The sequence below is a fragment of the Athene noctua genome, chromosome 8, assembly GCF_965140245.1.
Source record: "Athene noctua chromosome 8, bAthNoc1.hap1.1, whole genome shotgun sequence".
Classification (NCBI taxonomy): domain Eukaryota; kingdom Metazoa; phylum Chordata; class Aves; order Strigiformes; family Strigidae; genus Athene; species Athene noctua.
In genome coordinates this window covers 5215760-5240510 of record NC_134044.1, presented here as the reverse complement: position 1 = coordinate 5240510, position 24751 = coordinate 5215760, and the positions used below count along the sequence as shown (strand labels likewise).

At 41.4% G+C, this 24751-nt stretch overlaps 1 protein-coding gene across 1 annotated transcript in view; it reads left to right on the top strand.

The window, feature by feature from the left end:
- Positions 1-24751, top strand: part of ARHGEF4 (Rho guanine nucleotide exchange factor 4) — a 189935-nt gene that overhangs the window by 46806 nt on the left and 118378 nt on the right. Inside the window, exons 2-3 of the mRNA XM_074912675.1 lie at positions 10369-14805; positions 18780-19106. Of these exons, the coding sequence (XP_074768776.1) occupies positions 10369-14805; positions 18780-19106 (4764 nt within the window). The remainder of the gene's footprint in view (positions 1-10368; positions 14806-18779; positions 19107-24751) is intronic.

The following is a 24751-nucleotide window of genomic DNA, read 5'->3' as shown; positions in this document are numbered from 1 at the left end:
GAACATCAATGGATCTCTTGTGGATACATGTGCACACATACACTTAGGATTTCTTGGTCCACCCTTTGTTTTTAATGGAGACTTTTTTCCAAGAGTTTTCTTCTTCAGAGGAGTTTGCCTTGTCTTTTAAAGTATTTCCTGTCTTTCTACTCCTCTGATTCAGCATTCCTTGTATAATTTCTCAATGGCACTCAAGAAAACAGAATGACTTCTGGAAAAAAAAAAAAAAAAAAAAAAAAGGAGTTTAAAATAAGTAAATAAGTCACTACTGAAGCGTATTCACAAAAAAGTGAATGCAGCAAGCAAGTTTACAGTGGCAAGACACACCACCCCAGCATGCTCTGCCTGGTCTTCTAGAGCGGAAATCTCCACCTCATTCACCAGGAATCCTAAAGGTTCCCACTCAGCAAAGGGGAACTAACTGTGAGTGCTGTGTTTTTTTAGCAGAGAGTAGCAGGACAAAATGATCTCTTAAACAAACTTCCCCTTGTGGAGGACGTTAGTACTTGAAGCTGCATAGCACAAGAGTCTGGCATGGGCCCTGTCTTTGGAGGAGGATTCACATAGTTTCTGGGTAGGATTTTTGGTCTGTGCAGAGCTGAGTGTTGCTTCTGCCAGACAGATTCAACCTCATGTAAGTGCATCTGCCTTAGAGAAAGATTAATGGTAAAATTTAGACAGAGGCAGACATACATTTGCCTACGTGACTCTGAGGAAAGAGCTTTCCTGTGGCCAAGCAAGCTGAATTTCCATTTTAGCACAAAAAGTGTTTTCCCTGAAGCTTAATTCTCTGTTTCATGGGAGCAATGATGTTACCTGCTCCTATCTTTATACTGTATCTTCAACATGAACGTAGTAACTTTTGATTTTTAATTCTGGGGTAGTCCTGAGCTTTAAAAAAAAAATAGCGGAAGGCTGTGAGGGAGAAAGGAACAGTATTGACTTGATATTATAAGGTAAGCAAAATATAACCCCGTTTTCATGAAAAGACAGTCAGAAATCTAACAATCTAAGTTTTCCATGTGTTGAAGGCAGAAGTACAATGAAGCAATGTATTCCTTTTCAAATTTGCCAGCAGAGGGAGTATTGCAATACAACCAACGCAGATAGTTTCAAAGAGCAGTGAAGTTGCTAAGTCTGAATTTTAGCTGTTCACGTTCCAAATTTTATCTGACATATTATATTGTTGTGTTGACCAAAAAATTATCTTTCTATATTTCAGAAGAGTAACAATATTAATTATTGATACAGATTAAACTTTACATTTCAAAGTGAACCTACATGGTACCTTGGCTAAAATGTAGGATTTGTTTTGGTACAAATAAGCCATTAGTTTTTAAGGTACTTATGAGAATAAATCCACAAATATTTTCATAATAGTTGTGCCTGATATTGCTGCATTGATAAAAATGTATTTCTGATGCAAACTGCAGTTTGTAAAACTTAATCGAAGAAATAAACCACAAATAGAAGATGCAGGGAGTCATCAATTTTTTGGTTTTGTGCAGTCATGTTGTGCAAAGGATTTATTTTGCGTATTTATCTTCTACTTAATACGGTGAATCTTTATGCCCCTTCACTGCCTTGCTCCTTCATCTGCTTGGGCAGTCCTTATCTGTCTGGAGCTAAGGAGTTTTTGGTGAGATGCTTGACCTGCAGCACAGGAAGACACTGGAATGCAGCTTGTATTTATTAGAGGGAGTATGTATTTCTCTGCGAAAGCTGGGTCTGACCAGGCACCTTGTCAGATGTGCAACCTCTAGATGGCACCCAGATTACGCATTGTTACTAGAAACTACTAAACCTTGGCCAACATGTTTTATCTTGGCCAACATTTCTGCTAAACTATATGCGGCAGTAGGAGTGTTAATGTCAAAAGAGGGAAATAATGTTTTTGGCTTTGGGCTATAAAAGTGTTTTCATGTTGAAATTGGCTTGTTGAAAGGAATCAGAGAAGCTGTGTGGAGTGCAGCAGGCCCCCTGCTTGGGGCATTTTTCTGCGGATGCAGTCCTGTACTTACCAAGTGTCATGAGACAATGTCATGGTGGAGGCCCAGATTTACCTCTGGGGCCGGGTTATTGGGCTGTAATGTGGAAGCACTCACTGAACAGAAAAAGAGCATGGTCATGCAAGCTGGCAGGAGGGGGAAACACCCTGTGGTTTTGGCAGTTATGATGCTGTTATGATATGATATGTTAGATATTTCATGTGCTGTTTAGATATTTCACATGGTGTTTAGATATTTTACTGATTCTGTGCATTGTTTTGCCATTGGTTCCAACCTCTTCTCCCTCGTGCCTTCACCTGGCACTGCCACCTTGACTGATGGTAGCTGCCAGAGCATTATGCAATTGCTCCCATAGTCCTGCTGATTTTGGAATTGCTTAACCGTTTGGAGACTTTCCAGTGAAGGCACTAAATACAGCTAGAGCAAGACACTTATGCAGAGGATGTCTGCACGCTGTTTCCTCATGCCACTAGTTGTTAGTGTAGTGCATGTTCTCACAAATCGACAGAACTGGCTTTGAGATCTTTTTTAATAAAAAGTAACTGTACTGTTTGGGAACAATAAAAAGCTCATCCATCCTATGCAGAAAAGGGAGATTTGTTCTTTTAGTGACTTCATATATGAATGGTTCTCTATGTAAAAACATTACGGCTTAAGCATGGAGTGCCCTGCAAATAGTGCTATTACTGTATACAGATGATTAGTGAAACAACTGTGTCGCCAAACTGCTAAAGAACTTAGTGCCAAAGTTACTTTTGGATGCCTGTATATATCTGCACTGACTGAAGGAAGAACCTCGAGGGGAAGTTCTGTTTTTCTCATCCGTCTGTGAATTCTGTTTCCTCTTGTGCAGTTAAGATGCAAATGTTTGTGTCCTGCATCAAAAATTGAAGGTTTTGCAAGTAAAATGTCATCATTCAGTGGTTATAGAGCACTTCCTTCACTACCTGCAGAGGGATTTATTTCTAGTGCCTTTCAGAGTGCCTGTCAAACTGCCATTTGTGCACAGAGCAGAATCTGTGTGAAGGTTCAGAATCACTGATGACAACAGCATCACTTCTCAGCAATCTTTATCAAGGTGCAGTGTTGCTTCTGCTCTTATACATATTTTGCTTTTTATAAACATCTGTAGCAACCTATAATATCCACTGAAATGACAGGTAATTCAGAAAAAGTGTTTTGCTGCTGAGAAACCAAAGTTCGGTCTGAAGTTAATGTCTTTAAATCTACTTCTTACTCATTAAGTGTAACAAGGTTTGTTTTTGCAAGGAAGTAGTAGAACGTGAAGGCTTTGCCCATGTGCCCTCTTTTCCTTTTTCATTGCCTTCTTTCCATTATTCATGATGAAGGCAATTTAAAAAAAGGACTTGGATAGATTAATTTGATCAGGAAGATAATTTGAGGCCTTGGGGATGTTATGTGGCTATCTTACATGATGTTTTCTTTATAGTTTCTAATCTGATCTCCGCTGGGTCATTTTTCAGGCCCTAGTAGATCACTGCAGTATATTCTGGGTAGGTTGCAGCTACTGCTTTGTAGCCTACACTGTCACCTCCTGTGAGTCCTTTCCCAGTAGCTTTTTTGAGGGGTGGTTGTCTCACCATTAATTTAAGAGCCTTTCCCAAACTCTGTGCTTCTGTTTTATGTAAACCCTGGAAAACACAACTCTGGGCACATGGGAGGGCCCTCCCAAATAATTTTATGTTTTCCTTTCAAAGAATGAAACTTTATATGTGAATTCATTTGCCACACAAAGTTACCCTGCGCTAGGCCTGTGACTCTTTATACCATGTATAATCCAACCTGTGACTGGCATCCAATTTGGTTTAAGGATTTCTGGACATGCTTTGCATTTATTTAAGTATGGAAGAGAGTAGGTAAGTTGAAACCATTATTTCTGAGTTTGTATCTTTTCCACAAATGTGTTTGAAGGGCTTTTGCTTTATAGCTCTGTGGTGACTGAGGTAGTGTGACTGGTTCCCCAGGATGGCAGCTGTGCTCTGTTGTTGCCATGAATCACTTTTGAACTCTGTGACAGAACTTCTTGTGAAGGGAACACTTCTTGTGCTGTGCTTGCCTTAAATCTAGAAACATAATTTAGTTCATGAAAAGCCATTTCTGTGACTGTTCTTCTGGGAAGACTTAACAGTCTTAGATCTTCCCAGGTATTTCCAACCTGGCAAACATTCAAGTTTCTAGAAGTACCATTACCTTAGACAACCTTTGCCTTCCCAGTTGGAGAGACCAGGACTTAGTAGGTCATTGAGGCTGGACTCCTCTCGCTCTCTCCAAGACTGTCCCTTTCAGAGCAGAGGTCTATCAAAGGTGAAAAAGGAGAAGCTGGGTATTTCAAATGCTGTTTCTGCCCTGTGACTGAATATACCTTTGGTTTTAACTCTGTGCCCTCAATTCAGAGTATCCATAATCACTGTAACAGTTCTATGACCAGTATTTTTCAAACCTGTGTAGGTTACCTAAGTCCCTACTTGTATGTAGAAAAAGCTCAGCTTTTCACAGTTCTTATTACACAGAGGATGGAAGAGTTTCATGCTACCATGTTAGAGTGCCTCAAATATTAACTGTTTAGCTATTATGAAGATTCAAGAATTTCATACCCCCCATACTATCCCTAGGAAGCCAAGAAGAGTTACAGAGGCTCACAGTCTTTTCAGTAATTCCATTCAGCTTATTATTACAAAATATAAAACACAAACCATTACAAGTAACCCTACGTATTGGGTTTGTGTGTGGTGGAGTTTTGGTAGCAGGGGATGGGCTACAACAGTGGTTCCTGGGGGAAGCTTCTTGGCGCTCCCCCAGCTCCAAGTCACACCTGCTGCTGGCCAAGGCTGAGTCAATTGGCAATGGTGGCTGCACCTCTGTGATAACGTATTTAAGAAGGGGAACTTGAGAGAAGGAGGAGTTGTGAGGAGGAGACCTGCAAACACCGAGGTCAGTGGAAGAAAGAAGGAGTAGGATGGGGAGGTGCACCGAAGCAGAGCCCCCCCTGCAACCTGCGGTGAGAGGAGAGGCTGTGCCCTGCACCCATGGGGGTCACCGGGGAGCAGATGCCGACCTGCAGCCCGTGGGGGACCCCACACCGGAGCAGGGGCTGCGCCCGAAGGAGGTCGGGACTCTGAGGGCAGCCCCCACTGGAGCAGTCTGGTGCTGGGAGGGCTGTAGCCCGTGGGAGGGACCCACACTGGAAAAGTTAGTAAAGAATTGCAGCTCTGTGGGAAGGACTTAGGTGGGAAAAGTCTGTGGAGGACTGTCTCCCATGGGAGGGACCCCACGCTGGAGCGAGGGAAGAGTGTGAGGAGTCCTGCCCCTGAGGAGGAAGGAGCAGAAACAACGAGTGATGAACTGACCACAACCCCCATCCCCCTGTGCTGCTGGGGGGGCTGGAAGTAGAGAAACCAGGAGCAAATCTGAGTCTGGGAAGAAGGGAGGGGTGGGGGGAAGGCGTTTTTAATATGTGGTTGTATTTCTCACTGTCTTACTCTGTTTGATTGGTGGTGGTGAAATTAAATTGATGTTCTTTCTCTTCCCCAATCGAGGCTGTCTTTTGCCCCTAACCATAATGGGTGACTCATCCCTCTCTGTCCTAGTCTCAATCTCCAGCCTTTGGTTTTATTTTTTCCTCCCCATTCCTGAGGGGGAAGGAGTGAGTAAGCAGCTGCTGGTGCTCAGTTGCCATCTGGGCTTAAACCACGATACCCTAGATAACATAACAACTGAATTCTGAAGCAGCCATATTAACAATCCTATATTGCTAGTAAAGTGGCCAGTTTCATCCACTAGTCTTGTCTGTCTTTCTCTCTCTGCTCCCTCTTTTTAAGTGGCTGTATTAGTGTTGCTCTTCTCAGAGACAGTAATGGAGAGAGAACATGTAGATGACCTCAAGAGAGAGTACTGAAGTAGGCACAGCTGAATCCCCAGTGCCCTGAGCTCACCTGTACTTACATCAGCAGGAGTTATTGAGTATATGGCACTCTGCAGGATGAGACCTGTTGTAAATGCTGCCCTCATGCCTACCCTGAGAGTTACACATTTCCTTTACCTGATGAGCAGGGCTGAAGCCCACTGAACAGAGATGTCAGCTGGCTTGCTCTCATCTCTGTTAATGGAAACTGCATTTTAGTTTCATCATACTTCAAGACACTGGCCTGTGCCTTTCAGTCAAACAAGGTGTAAATTTATGAAATGTATATTAGTAACAACTCAAAAGTTGTTGTTACCATCACCTGTGAAGAAAAGAGTTGTCTGAATCCTTTGAAATATCAACTGAAAATGCCTTCATGTTGTCTTGAGTTTAGGGGAAAATTGTGCTGATATTTCTTGAGCTGTCAATGAGGTAGTAAATAGGGGAAGTTAGTGGGAAGTCAGGCTTACTTAGAGAACTTGCATTCAAAGTTGTCCTGGTTTTGGCTGGGATAGAGTTAATTTTCTTCCTGGAGCTAGTATAGTGCTGTGTTTTGGATTTAGGATGAGAATAATGCTCGTAACATTGAGTGATGTTTTAGTTGTTACTGAGCAGTGCTTACACTAAGTCACGGACTTTTCAGTTTCTTATCCTCCCTGCCAGTGAGGAGGCCAGGGGTGCACAAGAAGCTGGGAGGGGACACACTGGGACAGCTGTCCCCAGCTGGCCAAAGGGATATCCCAGACCATACGGCGTCATGCTGAACGATGAAACTGCGGGGAGTTGACTGGGAGGTCATGGCCCACTGCTTGGGGACTGGCTGGGCATTGGTCAGCGGGTGGTGAGCAGTTGCATTGTGCATCACTTGTTTTGTGTATTCATTTATCATTATTATTTTTCCCTTCCTTTTCTGTCCTATTAAATTCTCTTTATCTCAACTCATGAGTTTTACTTTTTTTCCTGGTTTTCTCCCCCATCCCACTGTGGGGAAGTGAGCAAACAGCAGTGTGGTGTTTAACTGCCTGTGGGGTTAAACCACAACAAAAGTAAAAGACAGACCATACATGTGGTCAGATTCTTTTTTGTGGTTGTGAGATTTAGGAATAAAATCCTTCTTAAAAGACTAGGTGAAGTAACACAATTGTTTGTTTAACCTATCCTACCAATTGTTAGGCAGAGAAAATGAGGGAAATACAATATCGAAGAAGCTCGTAATTGTTGCAATATGCTATTGTAAGTGTGAGACAATTATGCAAATACAGAATCTAATCTAGAGAAAAAATGATACATGATTTCCCCACCAAATAAAAAATTTTCACAAGACAGGAGTGGCTGGGCCCATGGGAGCAGATGTCACATATAAGTCTTGTCAATCCTCAGTTAGAGGGCAACTTGGATGCAAGGTATCTTGTTATGGTCTTCACACATTAAGGTCACAAGTTGTATTTTTCTGGTGACTTTAGGCTGACATAATTATATATGGTTGCATCCAATGATAGCAAGACAGATCAGTAATTTCAATTTCATGCTATTTTCTTGGCACACTTCAGAGGCAGTGAAAGAGAAAAGCAGGCAGGGGGAGCTTTGCTTTGATTTGTCTATTGTCTGTGAAGTGCAAACAGCTTTATTTCAGAAGCAGTTTCTTTCCTATTTATTCCAGGATCTTGTCTTCCAACTGTTTATCTGCTTTGAGATAGAAGAGATGTATAAACATACAACTCTGTCCATGGGTGCTGAGGCTTTTCTCAAGAACCCTTCCCAGGAAGGAGCTGTAATTTGACATTTGAAATTCTCAGTGTAATCTCATGGAAATTAAAGACATGAGGACTGTTGTCTAATCAGCAGCCTAGCTGAGGATCACTGCCACATGTCTACACAGTTCTCAAGCCCATGATTGTCTGTGTTGGGAAGACAGGGCTACATCAAAGGACCTGCCCATTTTAAACTTTCCCCCTTCTGCTCCAACTGAGTCCTTCAGACTCAATTTTTACAGAAAAAAACAGTAACACACAAAGAGAAGTAGTCCTATAAATCCTAACAAAACACACACACTATGGGTTGGGAGGAAATTAAACTATATTAAACAGGTGGTGAGAGCAGAGGCCTGGCCTCTCAGAGGCACTGAGAAGTCAAAGACTCATAGAACCAGAAAGCAAAAATGGCACAATCTGCATGTTGTTTGCCCTGTTAAGACTTCTTCCCTGGTCACTGTGGGAAGTTCAGTGAGCTCATGAATTTCAGGTTTACTAGAGGTCAGCTCGAGGCCTCCCTTGTCTGTTAGGCAGAGGGCTTTGATAGACATAGCAGGAGTTGAAGCTGCTGTGTTCTCTCCCTCCTCAGGGGAACTCCATCCCAGAGTACATCGGGTAGAGTAGAGTAGCCCAACAGGCTGATCCTGACACCAGCTTTTCCCATTAGCAGCACTGGGGACACATGTTCAGTTCTGGGCACAGTCCAGGAATGGTGGTTGACATTAATTGGTGCCCTTCATACCTAGAATTTTTTTCTCATTTCTCACAAGGTATGGAGGCAACTGTGGGGCCTCTGCTACTGCTTTAATTGCAAAATTTTGTATATTATCCATTAAAAACAAATAATGAATTTAGGAGGGGTCATAGCATGAATATCCTGATTGTAGCTAATGTTTGGACTGATAGATGGACTGTGAGGGATCTCTGCCCTAATTTTTTTGTAATTTAATTCGTGGTTATCCTTGGGGACAGTTGGGCATCTTCATTACTTTGTTCCTACTTGCCTGAACAGTTTTTATCTTAGTTTATTGCCATCTGTAAATTTGTGTTCAGAACACTGTTGAAGAGGCAGTGCTGTAACTGCTGAACAGCTGCTGCTATACTCACTGCTGTGAGCCAACTGCTCACAGTTTATGCTGCTTGATCATTATATGAAACACTAGTCTGTGCTGCTTTAATGCTGGTCATTTCTGTCCTGGTGATAGTGGGATTTGTCATTATTAAAAGATCTCAATTACATGTTTCACTGATTGCACGCAGCAGAGGACACATTGCTCTGCTGGTTACGTGACTCACGTTGCCATTTTAGTGCAATTTGGTCAGTTTTAATCGTGTGAAAGTGATTTTTGGACTTGGTTTGAAGCACTGAATCCTCCTCCTCCTCCATTCAATTTGCATTTTTCTTCTTCTGTCAAGAAGAAATACCAATCTTATTGAGACTCCCTTTTGGAGATAACCCTAATGCCTTCCTTTTTCTGATGTACCCTCTATGTTTTAGAGTCTAGAATCAGAAAATCTGTGACATATCCTTTGACGTGATTTTGAATTTGGTTTCCTGTATGAGGGCTCACACTTCCTCTGTGACACAGTACCCTGGTGAAGGTGACACGCAACTCAGGCTGGGGGACCCTGTATTCTAGTTTAATGGCTGCCATGCACCTGTTTGTTTTTTTGTTTGGGTTTTTTTTTTTTTTTTTACAAATGTCTTTCATTTTTTATTATCTCTGGTTTTAGATTTTGAAATGTGCTGATCATTCTTGTGATGGCTGTTATCAAAACCTGGTTAAAGAGGCATCCAGCATTAGGGTTAAAGGCTGCCATTTATATTTATATAGCTTCTCATTCTAGATATTAATGGACTGAGGCTGGAATCAGCTAAATAGCTTTGTTGGGTACATTTGTAGAATTTCTGACAATAGCTGTACCTGAAGCTGACAGACAGCAAGTACTATTTTTACCTCAGGAAAGCTTGCTGTGATTTCATTTTCTACTTTAAGCTCAAGAAATATCCAGACTTCTTTCTGATGGTTAAAGAAAATAAGACTGAGACTCTCCCAGGGTAGCTGTCTGGAACAAAGAGATTTCCTAATCTTGACAATGTGGTTTTGATCTTTCTGCTCTCAGACACTGACTTGGATGTGCTCTGATAACTGACATGTGTAGTGCTCCTGGTATAAGCCTTCTGGAAAATGAGATCAAAGACTTCTTTTACCTTTGACTCAGGCTTTGGTATGGATAGTATCCAGTTATTTAAGTGCAAAACTGTTCTGCATATATTCATATCACATTTCTGTAATTTGGACAGTAACAATTACTTTTCAGATTTATCTCATAAACCTCGTCCTCAGATTTGTAGATGGATTCATTAGAATTTTTAGATCTACTATCAAGGAATGATATCCATTTGACTTATTCGAATGTGAAATGTGTCTTGGTATTGGGCTATGAAAGACATGGCCAAAAGTCAAATTTTGGCTGCTGCATAATCACATATTAAAATGAAAAAAATATTAATTAAGAAACAGAAAGACCTCAGGTCCATCAGTAAGTGAAATATCAAGTATAACTTCCAAAGACATTAGTGTGTATTAAATTGTGTTCCTAAGTCCCTTTTCTAATAATAATTCATGCTGCCCTGCTGCTGTGGGAAATCACTGCTAAGTCATTCTTTTCTGTTTATCTGTAGACCCCAGAGCCAGTTGAAAACTACGTCAGTGAAGGAGAGTTTGAAGATGATTTGAGTTCTTCTACCCCAAGCACAATAGAGCTGGAGATACGTGGATCCAGCCAAGAAACAGATGAAGATTATTTTGAGACCCTGTCACATCAGAGTGGATCTTTGTCAGATGTAAAAACTGAGCCTTATGAGAGTGCATCAGACACAGAATCTGTTTCCAGTGATGTAACTGGGGAAACTTGCTTGGATTCAAACTGCCTTTCTACTGAAAAAAAAAAATTGTGCTGTACTCTTCCTAAAGCAAAGGCTGAAACAACCTTCTATGAACTTAAGTGCTCAAAGCAACCAGAATTTACCCAGCAGGTGCATTTAGAAGTGTCCTCCAACATAAAAGCAGCACCAAGCAAAACTGAATTGTGCATACAGTCTGTGAAGTCAGGAGGTGAAGAACTGGGTGATGAAGAGCTAACATTAACTAGAGATATTTCCAACACAGAGAACCGAGTCAGTGAAGAGGGCATTATATCACAGACAAACAGAAAATTTGTAACCATATTGCAAAATAAAGTGGAGTTTGAAAGCAGTGAAGCACAGTCCTGTACCAACTCAGTACCTACAGAAGATGATGTTACAAGACAGAAGGAACATCCTGCAGTATTAAGCGTTGCTTGTTTCAGAGCAAACTCAGAAAGTTGTTTGATTTTTCCTGAGGTAACGCAATTTTCCTTCCGGTCAGATGCAGCATCAAGCTGTAGTTTGCCAAATCTTCTTTTTGAAACAAATGGACCTAACAGTAAAAGTTACACTGAGACATCTGGCTGTAAGTGTGAATTAGATTCTATGTCCGGTATAAAATGCAGCAGGAGAAACTCAGTTGACAGTGAGGAAACTACAGGTAAAAGGATAAAACATGGAAATACAGAGACCATGTTGACATCAGATTCATTCTTTTACCAGAGTTGCTTCAAACCAGAATTTCAGCCACCACTCACAAGGTCAGAGATTACGGAAAGTAAAACATGGCATAGTGTGCCTGAAAATATCAGTGCTCAAAGCAAGACAGAATATGCGGGGAACTGTATTCGTCTGGCAGACAAATTTAGATGGTCATGTTCCAGAATACACCTTCAAGGGCTGGATTTTGAATACACTTGGAAAAACTTAGGAAGGGTACCTGTAAGGCCTGAAAAGGCAATAAAAATAGAGGGCAAATTTGGCGTTCAAAGTTCTCTTCTTAATACTGACATAGACTCAATTGAGTGTCAGCTTTCTCAACCAGCAGGCTCTTCCCAATGCATTGATTATTATTTGCACTCTAAATCAGAGACGTGTGGCCTTAGCCCAGAAGCAGCAGGTACAGGTGCTGATAGCTTATCTTTCACGCAGATTGATGCTTGTGAGTGTAATCCAAAACAAAAGGAGACTTCATTTGCCCTGAACTGTGAGCCAGTGATCATAAATACTGAACAACTTATAAAAAGTGACCAGCACAAAGCTGAAAGAGATCTGGAAGCAGACAAATTCCCTTGTGATACTGATATTGAATCTGGCATTGCTGACACCGAGAACCTAGCAGCTTGTCATGTAGGTTCTCCTGGTGTTGTGGAAAATGGAGATTGTGATTGTTCTGTAAACTGTGTTTCCACTGGTAGAATACAGCAGAAAAGTTTGAAGGAGAATGGCCTTGAATCTGAACTGTTAGGTATGGAGATCATGGTAGAGGAAAGATGTGTAGATGATTCTTCTAACCTTGACTTTGGTTGGAAAGTCCTGGAAACTACATTGCAACCAGGTGGCAGTAACGCTGGGGCAGAGCACGAAGAGTCAATGCAGCAAAACACAAGTGGCAAAACTGGTGCCTTAAGGAATGACTCTGAGCTAGTAACAAATGAACATCCTACTCATAAAGGAAAGAATGAAGACAGTGTCTTTGCTGTTGAAATCAATCCCAGATCAGATTATATAAGCCAGAAAAGGCATTTAATGACTCTTCCAGAGTTAAAGCCTGCCCTAATCATAGTATCTGTAGAGCAGAAAGGATTACAGTCCAAGACACTGAATGATAACCTTCCTACTGAAGTGGTAACTGGAACATTGAGAGATGTAGTGAGCAAGGATTTGATGTCTCCTCATACTGTCAGCAAAGCTCATGATGAGCCAGAGAGAGTTCTGAGTGAAAGCTGCAGCTGTGAAGTACAAATTCTGGCCACCCACCCTATTCCTTGTAATGCAGAGGTACTCCCTGGTAGGGATACAGCTGAAGCAAAACCAGAAGTTTCACAAGAGAAAACAAATAAAACAGATGCAGTTTCATCCTTAGGGTTCACCTGTAGTAATTCCACAGTAACAAGTGAAAAAGTGGAAATCAGGAGTGTTACTGTACCACTGGGCGATGATATACTTATTGCAGAAAGTCAGGCAGATCCATGTGAAGAAGCGTTTGTAAAATCACATAGCAGAAGTGGTGTTATGATCTCTGAGAAAGAGCCCTGCAGAACAAAGATTGGTTTTGAATTAGAGACAGAACAGTTCAGAAAGTCATGGGCTGAAACAAGAGATGACCAGGTATCTAAGGAAAAGGAATTCATAGCACATCAAGGTAGAGAGGAAGCCTTCTATATAACTGATGCAGTAACACTGGAAACATGCAGTGTAAGCAATCTGTGTCAGGGAGATGGTGCTGATGTTGATCTTCAAGAGCCCAGCATAACCTCTGAACAAGCAGTAGGCAGGCAAGGAAGTGAAGGCTGTAGTGGTTCGAAGGAACAACTAGGTACTTGTGAAGAACCTTCTCCTAGCGAGGGAAAGGAGAGCTCTCCTGCAGAAGACACAGCTAGCCGTAGCAAAGACAGTACACTGAATCTAGATGTGTCTGATGTATTTAACGATTCTGTGAAAAGGGAGACCCATAACACCTGCATGCTGGGTCTAGATAATATAAGTACCTGCAGCATTAACAGTGAGGAAATGGATGAGAACTCATTCCACATCCTGGGAAGTAACAGCAGTCTCTATAAAGCTGTGCAAAAGCCAACAAAGAATGGGAACAGTGGGAAAGCTTCCAGGTTTTTAGTATTCTCAAAAATGACATCTTTCAGGAAAACTAAGCCTGCCACAGCAGAAAATCAGGGAAGTAGCAGCTTCTTTGGCAGCAAGGCAAAGATGGAAGAACTGGATGCCGGGAAAGAGGATGAGGACACTGAAAGTTTACAGTCTTTCAAAAGTTGTTCATCTGGTTCAGCCTTCCACAGGAAAGAAAGCTATGCCTCTGAGTACTCTGATGATGATGATTTATTCTATGAGAGACCTGCAGGATTATTCAACAGAATGAGTCTGAGGAAGGCTTCTGGCTCTGGTCGGATATTGATGGAAGATACAGATACAAATTCAACTTCTCCCACACTGTCTGCTGTCAAATATGCAGATCGACAAGTTTCAGGTTCATCTGAAAACAATGACAGTGAACCTGTGGAATACTCTGGGATTAGAAAATCATTCCCTGAAAATGAATACAAAAGAAACAAAAACCCTGAGGGTAAGAAGTTCAGGACAAGGTTGGCCTTGGCACACAAATCCCTCTCAAGCTTTTTCGAATCCAAATCTCCAGAAAAGGAAAATACTGAGCAAAGCTCAAGAGTATCACTGAAAAATGAAAAGGAGAAAGCCAAACTTCGCCAGAGCGCCTGGAAAGCTTTTCTAAAAAGCAAGGAGGCAGATGGACTAAAAAGGCCTGTCTTAGCAAGTTTATCACCAACACAGGATAGTCTTAATGCAACTAGTGGCCATGTAATGAGAACAGCGTCAATAGAGCGACAGGACAGTTCCAATGGACACACATTTTTTAAAACAGAAACAGCTAATGGCTCCTCAGCAGATAGCAACTATTTTGACGCCTCTGTGGAGCCTGTTGTTGTCTCTTCTTCACCTGCAGGTATGTGGAGAAAACGAATACAGTCCCATGACTTGGGCGTCAGATACTCACAGAGTTCAGACTGTGACGAACAACAGGAGGCTCTGAGCAACTGTTTAAATACTTCTCTAGAGGAATACTGGATGAAATCTCCATTTAGCCCCACTGACTTGCAGTTACCATTTAGTCAGTCAAGTCCATCATGTCCCCAGCTCTCAAATTCTGATGGTAAAGACATGCCTTGTAGGCCCATGAGTCCTAAACCGCAGAGTCCACGGTCCACTTCTCAACACAAGAGCTTCCGTTATCCTGGGAGAATATGTGCCACATCAATGATCTCTCTTGGGAACAGCTCTGCAGTTGAAAGCAATTTGGAGGCTCCTGAGAGACCAAAGACACTGAAACCCAGAGGTAGTCTCTTACTTTCTGTACACTCGTTGGACAATGACTACCAGAGGGATGACAGTGGCATAAGCAGTCAATCCCAGATCAGCTTAAACACAGCTTCTTCCATTAGTGACATGTTCCGAGATGAGGTGAGTTGTTCTCTGGGAATGATCAGGTGGTGGTTTAGTTTGAATAGTCTTTAGTTTTAGTATGGTTTAGAAATTCCAGTAAATGTTTTAATGGCTTAATGAACACATTGGTTAGATGAGTGCATAAATATTCCTCTTTGTCTAAGGTAGCACTACTCCTGTTTCTGTTCAAGACTATATGAATTGATGCATTCTTTAAGGGAGGATTTATCACAAAAATCTAAAGGAATGGAGTCATCACAACAGCACTAATGAATAATATGCCTCAGACAGATTACAAGATGTGAACTTGTGTTCAAGTCCAGTTTTTAGCTGGGTCTTACCCCTCTTAAGATAAGGCAGAATTAAGACTTGTAACTGGTGTATAGTAAATAAGTTTCTCGAAGTGAAAGGCAACTTAGAAATCATTTCCCATTGCTAGCAGTTTCTTTTAAGAAGTAAAATCTTTTTCTTTAGACAATGAGTAGCTGTCTTTTAAAGTAACATGAGTCTGTTGCAGGCACCCTAACTACCCTTTGATTGCCACTAGGAGTCCTTTTCTGCCTTTTCTACAGCAAACATAAAAAAACCCCACGGAGTCAGGGTATTCTTTTGATCTTGTATTGTATTCTAACTCCGGTAACACGTTAATTTCCTTGTGACTGGATCTCACAGAAAAGATTGTATCTTCAATAAGGATTTCTTGATTAGGTGAGGCCTTTAAAAGCAGAGACTTCCTCTGTCAGTAAACTAATGCTGGAGAGGATTTCCCAGATTTGTAAGTGTCTGGGAGTTTAGGAGTCACTTTCAGTGGGTAAGCACAAACCATTGGCATGATGAGATTAATCTGTCAGCTGAGATCCCAGAACATGGCTTGATCACGTTACTTTTCCAGTATTGCTGATGGTAATTTTTGAAATTAAGAAATTGGAAAAATAATTTTGTTGCACAGATTTTTGAAAGTGGCACTTGTGAGAGGGTATGAGATTCTGCATACCCCAAGCAGACATTTTTCAGAGAGTTCATGAATCTGGAACTGCAGCTGAGAGCTAGTTGTGTTCAACTCAGATGAGCCCTTGCACAGATTTTGCTGCTGCTGCTGCCATTTGTCTTTAACATCCCAGATTATTTTAAAGTTTTAAGATACTTTCCAAAATGGTCTTAGACTACCCTTTCTCCCTATTTTTTTTTTAAATAGAAACCCCCATTTTTTTGTATAGAAACCAAAAACGTTTGTTGGAACAGACCTTGGCAGGTCATCTAATCCCACCTCCTTCTTTAGACAGGACTGGTGGCAACACCAGACAGACAAAACCATGACATTGTCTTGAAAACCTCCATTGCTGGAGATTTCACAGCCTGTCTGGGAAACATGTTCTCAAGGAAAATTTGTTTCCTAATGCCCAACCAGAACTTTCCAAGCTACAATTTCTGGTCATTGTCTTGTGGCATTCTCTGGCACTACTGAGAAGAGACTGGATCCATCATCCATGTAACTACAAAGTTGTTGCAGACTACTCTTATAGTGCCTTTAGTGCCCTCTTATCAACCTGAATGAACCCAGTTCCCTCAACTTCTCCTCATATATTCCCAATGAAAGTTTTTTGGTTGGTTGGTTTGGGTTTTTAAGCTAATGCTGCCTGGAATCTAAAGAAGCATGTGGGTGGCAGTCTGAGAAGTGAGGGCTGTAGTACTGGAACTGCTCTGGCCAGAAGGGGACGAGAATTTGCTTCATTCCCTTCTGTGCTCAGCTTTAATTGAAAATCTTTTTTCATGGGCATCAACTTAATTTACCAACTTAATAGCGGACACCACATTCTAAACAAGAGTCTGAAGTCTTACACCAGCCTAGGAAAATGCAAGATACTTGGACTATACACACTGTCCACCGATGAAGCCTCTCAGAGGATGAATAAAATCATTGATCTGTAAATGATAACCCAAAAGAGCATCTAGAAGAGAGTGGAGAAGATGAGGCATGTGTAAAGCCTTAAACAGGCAAGACCTCATCCTATAATGTGACCATTAGGAGCAAATGAATAATTATTGAAATTGAATGCTAGATTAAATTATTTAAAGAAAACCATAAAAAATTTAAATGGCATCTAAGCCATATAAAACCAGTTTATTTTTCCTGATTCTTCAGGAGGCTGCAGAGTATGGTATCTGAAATTGAATAAATGCAGCTATAGCCTAGAAATTGTAAATGTCCCAGCTTTCAGGACACAACATCTTATCTATCAAAGAAGATAGGGCTTTTATTTATTTCCATTTTCATGGTACTCTGAAATGAAGTAGAACTGCACCCTGGCTTTTGTAAATGAAGTTGGTTTTTCAGGAATCTCTGAAAATACAACAGATCTTGGGGAAAGTATTTTTGCTGTGTTAAGTCTTTCCAGCATAACTGTAATCTAAACACTAAGGATGGTCTTCCTTATGTATGTTGCTAAGGAAGAAGATCATAAAATTAAGGTTAATGCTGGATTTGAAGAAAAGTCCTTTTCTGTCCTATATCAGTAAAAAAAAAGACATTATTACAAAACAAATGCATAATTATGAAGTTCCTTGAGCTCACTTCCCAGTGTGCCCTCCGCTATGGGGATAGGTATATATTTCCCCAAGCTCCCAGCCAGGTATTTTACCAGTGGTATCAGCTTTATCTGTGTTATAGTGCTGTACCAAACTGCACCAGATCAGCTTGCCCCTGATCCTGCTGGCTACCACACTGGTAAGTAACCTTTCTTGGCCTGATGAAGGGCAGACCATTACCTGGTAATGGTTAACATTCTCCAACCTACATACAGGACAATGATTTTATGCTGAAAAGACAGAACAATTACCAGTTTGCTCATATGTCAGGGCCTTAATTACATGTTTAATTTATCTGTTTGTGGTATGATTTTACTTACATAATTGTGTTACCCAGCAGGCAAGAGCGAATTGTCCTAATATGTCCCATGTTTGGAATCTGTGCAAGTTCTCCTCCTCACTCCTCTCTAATATGATGGGGTTTGGCACCGAATACCAGCAGGATACATTTTCCTTTTTCATAGCATCTAGTAGATAAGAAACGTTTTTAGACTGTGGCATCTCCTACCAGTGGCAAAGAAGACTTGATCTGGGATTCTTGGTTAATTGAGAGTAGATAGAAAGTGCCTGCAGTAGTTTAAGGGTTGTTATATTTGGGTTCTTCAAATGAACTGTGAAGAAACTGGAGAGATACTGTTGTCAGGCCATAACATTTTCTTGGCATGAAGAGACTCCTGAGATCATACATTCCTCAGCGGAGTTATCTCCCACCTTAAATATTATTGATTCTAACACTGATGCTACCTAGAGTAGTAGTTAGATGCCTCAGGGCATGCTTGATTTCAAGTCGTTCCAGTACCAAAGCTGTAATTTTGTGCAACCACTCATTAAAAGCAAATGAGAGTGAAGTGCAAAGCTGTGCAATTCCTTGCTCTCAGCCCAACATCAAGCAAATAAAATGGATAGTGTAAAGAGCACATCAGGAAGCAGAGGGCTTAATATATCAGACCTGCAGGCATCTAGGAAGCCTTTTCACATTGTATAACTGAAGTACAGTTGGAAAAGCACAGACAGATAAGACTGGTCATTATTCTATTTTCAGAGACACTGTCTGTCTTTGTAAATAATAACATACAGACAGAGTGACCTAAATCCCAGTAGTAATGTTACTGTAATACGCCATCTAGAATGTGGGTGAAAAGGGCATTGTCCTGTGCAGAGGGAGTGTATATTGCACTCTCAAAGGATAGCAGAGCCACTGCTCCAGGGTGCAGTACCCTATCAGGGAGAAGGCTGAGTGAGTGGACAGGCTGGTTTCAGCCAGCCTGTACTTGGGAAAGCATTTTCTTCTGACTAGTTCTTAGGCTAGATAACTGAGCTTTGCCATATTCTGTTCAAACTGATTTGAAGCAACTGCAATTTCCAGCCAACATACCCTGTGTTTTCACCTGCCGTTTGTAAAACAGGAGTCTAAACAGCAATGTCAAACACCACCTGAAAAGAGGCCAAATGAGAAATGGGTTCCCCATCACAAAAGGAGGCCCCCCCAGGTTCCACCATCCCCACGCCCTATCTCCACCCTTGAGAACAAAGCCTGGAGGCTTTCCTTCCTTGCTCCAGATGAAAAAGCCAAGGAGATTCGAGAGAGGAGGAGGAAGAGACCTAAACCCCTCTATAGGTGCTTCAGCTTCGATGATGTTTGGATGGAGAGGAACCAAAAAAGGAAGCTAGAGAAGGAGACACAGTCAGAGAGAGGGATTCAATTGCAACACCTCCCAGAGGACCAGTTAAAAGTAAGAAATTATATAACGTCCTCCTCATTCTCTGGCACTGTCTTCCTCTCTGCTCCAGCTGCTTGTTTCTACTGTTATTCTGTTCTTGCACTTTGTCTGGTACCAGTTCTGTCTGCTTTTCTTTGGGCCTGGTAGTCCACAGAGACTGATTAAACACTAAACTGGTTTGTAAGTGATGATCTCTAAAGGTGGTGGGTTTTTAGTCACTCTAAGTGAGCAGTTCTTGTCGTGTGCCATGTGGGACAATAGAATGCAAGAACATCAGATTGCTCTGTGAGCTGAAAGTTAGGGAGGGCAGGGAGCAAATCAAAGTTGCCTTAAATCAGTATAAATTAAACTGATGAAATCTCATTCCGTGCCCTGTGGCATTGCTGTAGAACTTTAACAAGGGACTTCTAAATTAGACTTCCCTTGTATCTGAGGCCAACTCCACACTTCCTACTGAGGCAAATTCCTGCTGTGAAGTGCTAGAGAGAACATTCCCATTGGAGTTTTAGCTATTAAGCATTCTCCTCTCCACCAGGGGAGACTTTTAGATCAGCATTATGATTGCTTGTGACAAACTTTGTGGCTGTGGTGACTCACACTGATGGCATCTGTTACTCTTGGATCCAGAGCTAAGGTCTGTTCCCTTCAGAGAGAGCCATGAATCTGTATCCAAGAGCCAAATTTAGCCTTCATACATAAAAAAGAACTGGTGAAAAACTACATGAGATAGAGGGACCATCTCATCCATCTCATGCAGCATCTGATGATAATATGGAGGAAGCTTCTGAGCAAGCTTGAAATCAAGTAGCAGATATTCAAATACAAGCTTTCCTTCAGGTTTTTCTGTTTTGGTCTGTTATCTGCATTTGTTTCTCTTTCTCTCTGTTGTCCTGGTTGCCTGTTTCTGGTTGCTCTTGTATCAAAATGACAATGTTTAAGGGGAGCTGGGGCCCCAGTCCTGTCACCATTTCAGCACATGCTTGAGATTATGTGCACAAGCAGTTCTGTAGATGACAAAGGGGAAACATTCACCGGACGCACCTCAGCTTGTCCACTATGACTTGCTGTGAGTAAACCTGCTGCCTCATACCTGTCTGCCTGGGAGAGCCTCCCATCAAAGTTGACAGACACCTGGTACAAGAAAGCCAGGCCAATTCCAGTAACAGGGTTTCTGAAAAACTGTCCACTGTTCTCCATTCCTCAAGAAAAGGGGTAAACCTGTGCTATTTCGCATTTGTAGGGCTCTTCCAAATAAAATATTGCCAGTTGATGCTTGGATGAGTGCTGGGTATGAATCTGATACGTTGCCTACGCTCAGTTCAGTGAGGAGGATTCCTTGGCTCAGCCCCACTACTAGCTATGTGTTGAATACAACAAGTAATGCTCCTGAGGCATGTGTATGTTAAGATTTAAAAAATTTTTAAAGAAATTGTGTTACTTTTCTACCTTGTTCAGAGTTCTGAGTGCTTTGAGCTGTACAGGCATGAAACAAGCTAGAAAAAATGAATCTTTGGCTTACATAGGCTCAGTGATAAACAGAAGCCAGTAAAACCTGCTAAAAATATTTCTTACAATTTCTCGACAAGCATGGATAGCAAAGGAAATCTAGTCTATGCTACAGGGTATGTCGGCCAGCACTGAGATCATTAGTGCTTCTGAGAGGAGCGACCAGTTACCTCAACAGCTTCCCCTAGAGCCATCAGACTACACAGCTTGAATACTATCTGCTTTACTCATTGACTGCACATTTTAATACTTCCAGAAAAAAGCTTCTCCTTTAAGGATTTCCACCCTTACTTTCTGGTGCAAACTTACTTCTAAATTGTGATCAGCTGTGTGATGATTTGCAGCTGCCCCTGTACCCACTGAGGTACCCTCACTTAACATCACCTGCCTGGGGGGTTTATGGGCTTCAATCAGTTTTCTGGTTTATTCTGCTTTGGGTGGTAGAGGTGAGTAGCAGATATTTAGTAGCATGTAGGTAGATTTGGTTTTTACTCTTTCTGTTTATTTAAGTGTGTTATGAGGTTGTTGATACTTTTTATCTTTGTAAGCAGGCCAAGAGAGCAGAGTGCTGAGAGTTATTGAGAGAACTGTTGAGATTCAAGGGCTTTATCCTCTATGTTCATATAACTGCATTTCTTAGCCTGTATTTTTCATTTACAATAGTCATCACATAGTTTCTTTTTCCTATTGTTTTATTCTGTCTTTGTGATGTTCTATTCCTGTAATAATGCTGGTTTATTCATACTCCCAAGTGTGGTGGGAGTGCTGTCATAAGCTGCAGTGTTTGAGGGCAGTTTTAGAAGGATGCTAAATCCCTTTTTATAAGGAGAAATAAATTATCTCAAAAGCAGCTTTGTAAGATGTTCATTGTCTGTTGTGGTTTTGTGACTGGAACAAGGCAACTGTATGGGGCTTTGGAGATCTGAAATTGCAAGTATGATGTTTTGTGACACATGGCTGCCTTGGGATGTGTGGCTTCAGTTATGACAAATTGTATTGTGTTAAGTCAAGATCAGGTCAGCATACAAGGTGATATAATGCTGCAATATTGTGGAAACAACTTAATAGGTCAGATGAGGGTGGAATTCTTGATTTTTCACGTGATGATTTCTGATACTACTCTATCACTCAGATCAACGTACACAAATGAGTACAGTGGTAATAAGAAGCTATTCTGAAGGCTGGCAGTTGGGATTCAGAGGGAGATGGACAGTCAAGAAACTACCTTTAAAAAAAATAACCACATTAAATACCAGTTCTAAACAATTCTAGTCTTTGTTTTGCTTAGATCTAGTAAGCTGTTCATCTGCTTTAATTGGGAACAGTCTGTGTAAATTCCCAGAGTCAAACTGAATGCTTCTAGTAACAAGCTGAGCAGCTTCTGATCTTGTACCTTAAAATGTTGGCATTTATCGGGTCATGGCAAGTCTTTGAAGGTAGCACCCCCTGAAGTAGAAGAAGAGAAACTCACATGCCTGTGGATGAATCTATTTTCTTTTTCTTGGTCATAGGCTTTGTTCTTCACATGGTGATGGGTTCCACGGTGTAGCCTGGGGTCCTCTTGCTTATTTTTAATGCAGTATAAATTCCTTAGCCAGAGCAGAGTCAGTGCCCCAAGCTACTGATACATGTAATGATTATGGGCTCTGTTTTGGGAATTATTTTTGCAATAATCGTTTTAGTGATGTCTCTGAGCTGCATGTCTGCTCCCATCCTGCTCTTTCTGATTTTGACAAAAATTTTAAACCTGACTATTAAGCTTGATGCCTCTCCAGTGCACAGCTATAGAAGTAGAGACATAGCTTCTACATGCATTTGTTAGAGCAGTTTCTGCACTACCAAATTAGAGAGATTCCTAAAAGGCTCATTAGGGGACTATACCCAGAGGGGGTATAGTGCAGATAAAGCACTCTATTTTGGAAGAGAAATGAGAAACAGTGAAAAATAGATCTTTAGCTTATTGCCCTGAATATGACTCCTGGAAATCTGATTTTACCCCATCTGAAATAAGAGAAAATTAAGTTTTGCATGTGCTACCATGGTTATGAGTACTGTGGGCACCTCAGATACAATTCAAGATGGTGGTGAATGCACTTTGGAGAGGGGATTGAATGAGATAAGTCTGCCCCTGTTGTGCACCTGACAAGGCACAGACACACAACAGGGGTAAATGCCTCTCCCAAGGACTGACTTGCTGTGCATAAGAGCATAGAAATGACCCCCTTGATCCTACAGCAGAAAATGTAGAAGAGAGAGTCTTTATTATGGTCTTGTTCCTTATTTCCCCTCCCCTCCCTTGTAGGTTGCCCACATATTACTAACGTCTCTGAAAATGCTGCTTCCCCTCCCTTTGGGTTGTGCAGGCCTGGCTCCCATGCTATAGAAATCGAGTAATGCCTGTACCTGAAATTTGCCCTGATATCCTGGGGATTAATACGAATGAAGCCCTCAGTTTTTATTCTAACAGCCCTAAGGCAGTGTTCTGCTTCCTAGTCTTAAACAGAAGAATAACACTTTCTATCACCCTTCATGTAAATAACCTAGACTTTACCCTTGGCATTTGCAGAGCTGTAGCCCAGCAAGTTGCATGTTCTGCTTGATTCCGTTGTCACTGGAAGAGCGTGTGCTCCCACTGGGGCTTTGCTATGACTTTTCTAGAGAAAAAGGCACTGCTCAGGTTCATTTGAACAGGGTTCATACTATCCCTCAGGAGATGGTGATTTGTGCTATTGGCTGTTTTCTCTTTGTTTTAGGAAAGTAAGTCTGGGAAGAATAAAGCAAACCAGGTACAGAGCAGCAGCAGCACTCTCAGCTGCTTGGGCAGTGCGTGGCTATTCAGTGGGCTTAGTTTGCTGTTTAGTTTTGGCAGGATGTTTTGACTAATTACCACCTTCTAAAGAAGAGGCTTCAGCATCAAGGCTAGTCAGCAGACTTTATGCTGACGGGACATGGTGTGGCCCGATAGGGAGAAGGAAAGATCCTAAATAAACTACTGGACCTCAATATACTAAACTCTTGGTTCAGTGAAGGATGGGTATGTTGCGCAACAAATAGAAGGGACATGAGCAATGCAGAGATAAAAAATGGCTATGTCCATGGGACCAATGTTTACTGCCCAGCCGATCTCCCAGCTTCCTGCAGTCACCGATACTTTCTGTGTGTGCCAGCCACAGGAGGTATGGGGGAGAAAAGGGAGAGAAGGAAAAAGGAATAAAAGCCGATCTTCATTATGCATAAAGTAGTACAAGTTTCTGTGACTTTGACTACGGTCTGTATTGTTCATTGTCAAATTCTTGTAGTGTGTTGCCCAGTATCTTGTGATTCCCTGATGAAGTAGCAGGGAAATGTTGGTCTCATTTCCCTATGTCAAGCAGACATTATTTCTGTTTCAGGGTAGATGAAAGGAGACAGAAAACATTGAAAGTTTGTTGGTGTTGCAAGATTGGAGAAAATAATGGGCTTGACACAGAAAAGGAGAACAACTTTGTTTATGTTTTGGATTCTGTTAATTTTTTTTTTTTAAACACTTTAAGTGAATGTCTACATGAGAGGGATAGTCTGTGGGTGGATGGACTATCTTTATGGCAGTGGTTTTTATGATTGTGCAACTTCTTAAACGAACAAAAAGACCTTGTATTTTTGTTTATTTTAAGCCTGACCTACTGAGGCATTAGAGGTCATGTGTGTACGTCTCGATACGTTCTCCCTCTTAAATCATCAAAAGTTAATTCAGTGAGACCTGGCAATGGTATGGAGTTTTCAAAGTTTCATAAAGTTCTAAAAGTTTTGTAAAATCAATCAGCCAGGTAGAGGAGAGAGCAAGAGATCCTATTTGTACCCTTAACTGAAGAGAAGAATATTGTGTTATCCATGTCCTATATGGCTGGGGACTGGTACCAATAAATCTCTGAAGGGAAAAGCTTTATTTACATGATAAATGCCAGAACAGGAATTATTAGTCATACAATTGTAGGAAACAGTTCTGTAGCTGAGGGGGTGTCTTGCTGGGGTGATACGCTTCCCCCTCCCACTGGATACACTTCACAGGAAGGACCGAAACTTTCTGTGAATATAGATATGTGTGGTAGTATGTGAAGTATGAGTCCAGTACCTGGTTATCCACTTCTCCTGTTCTTATTATCTTGCCGTTT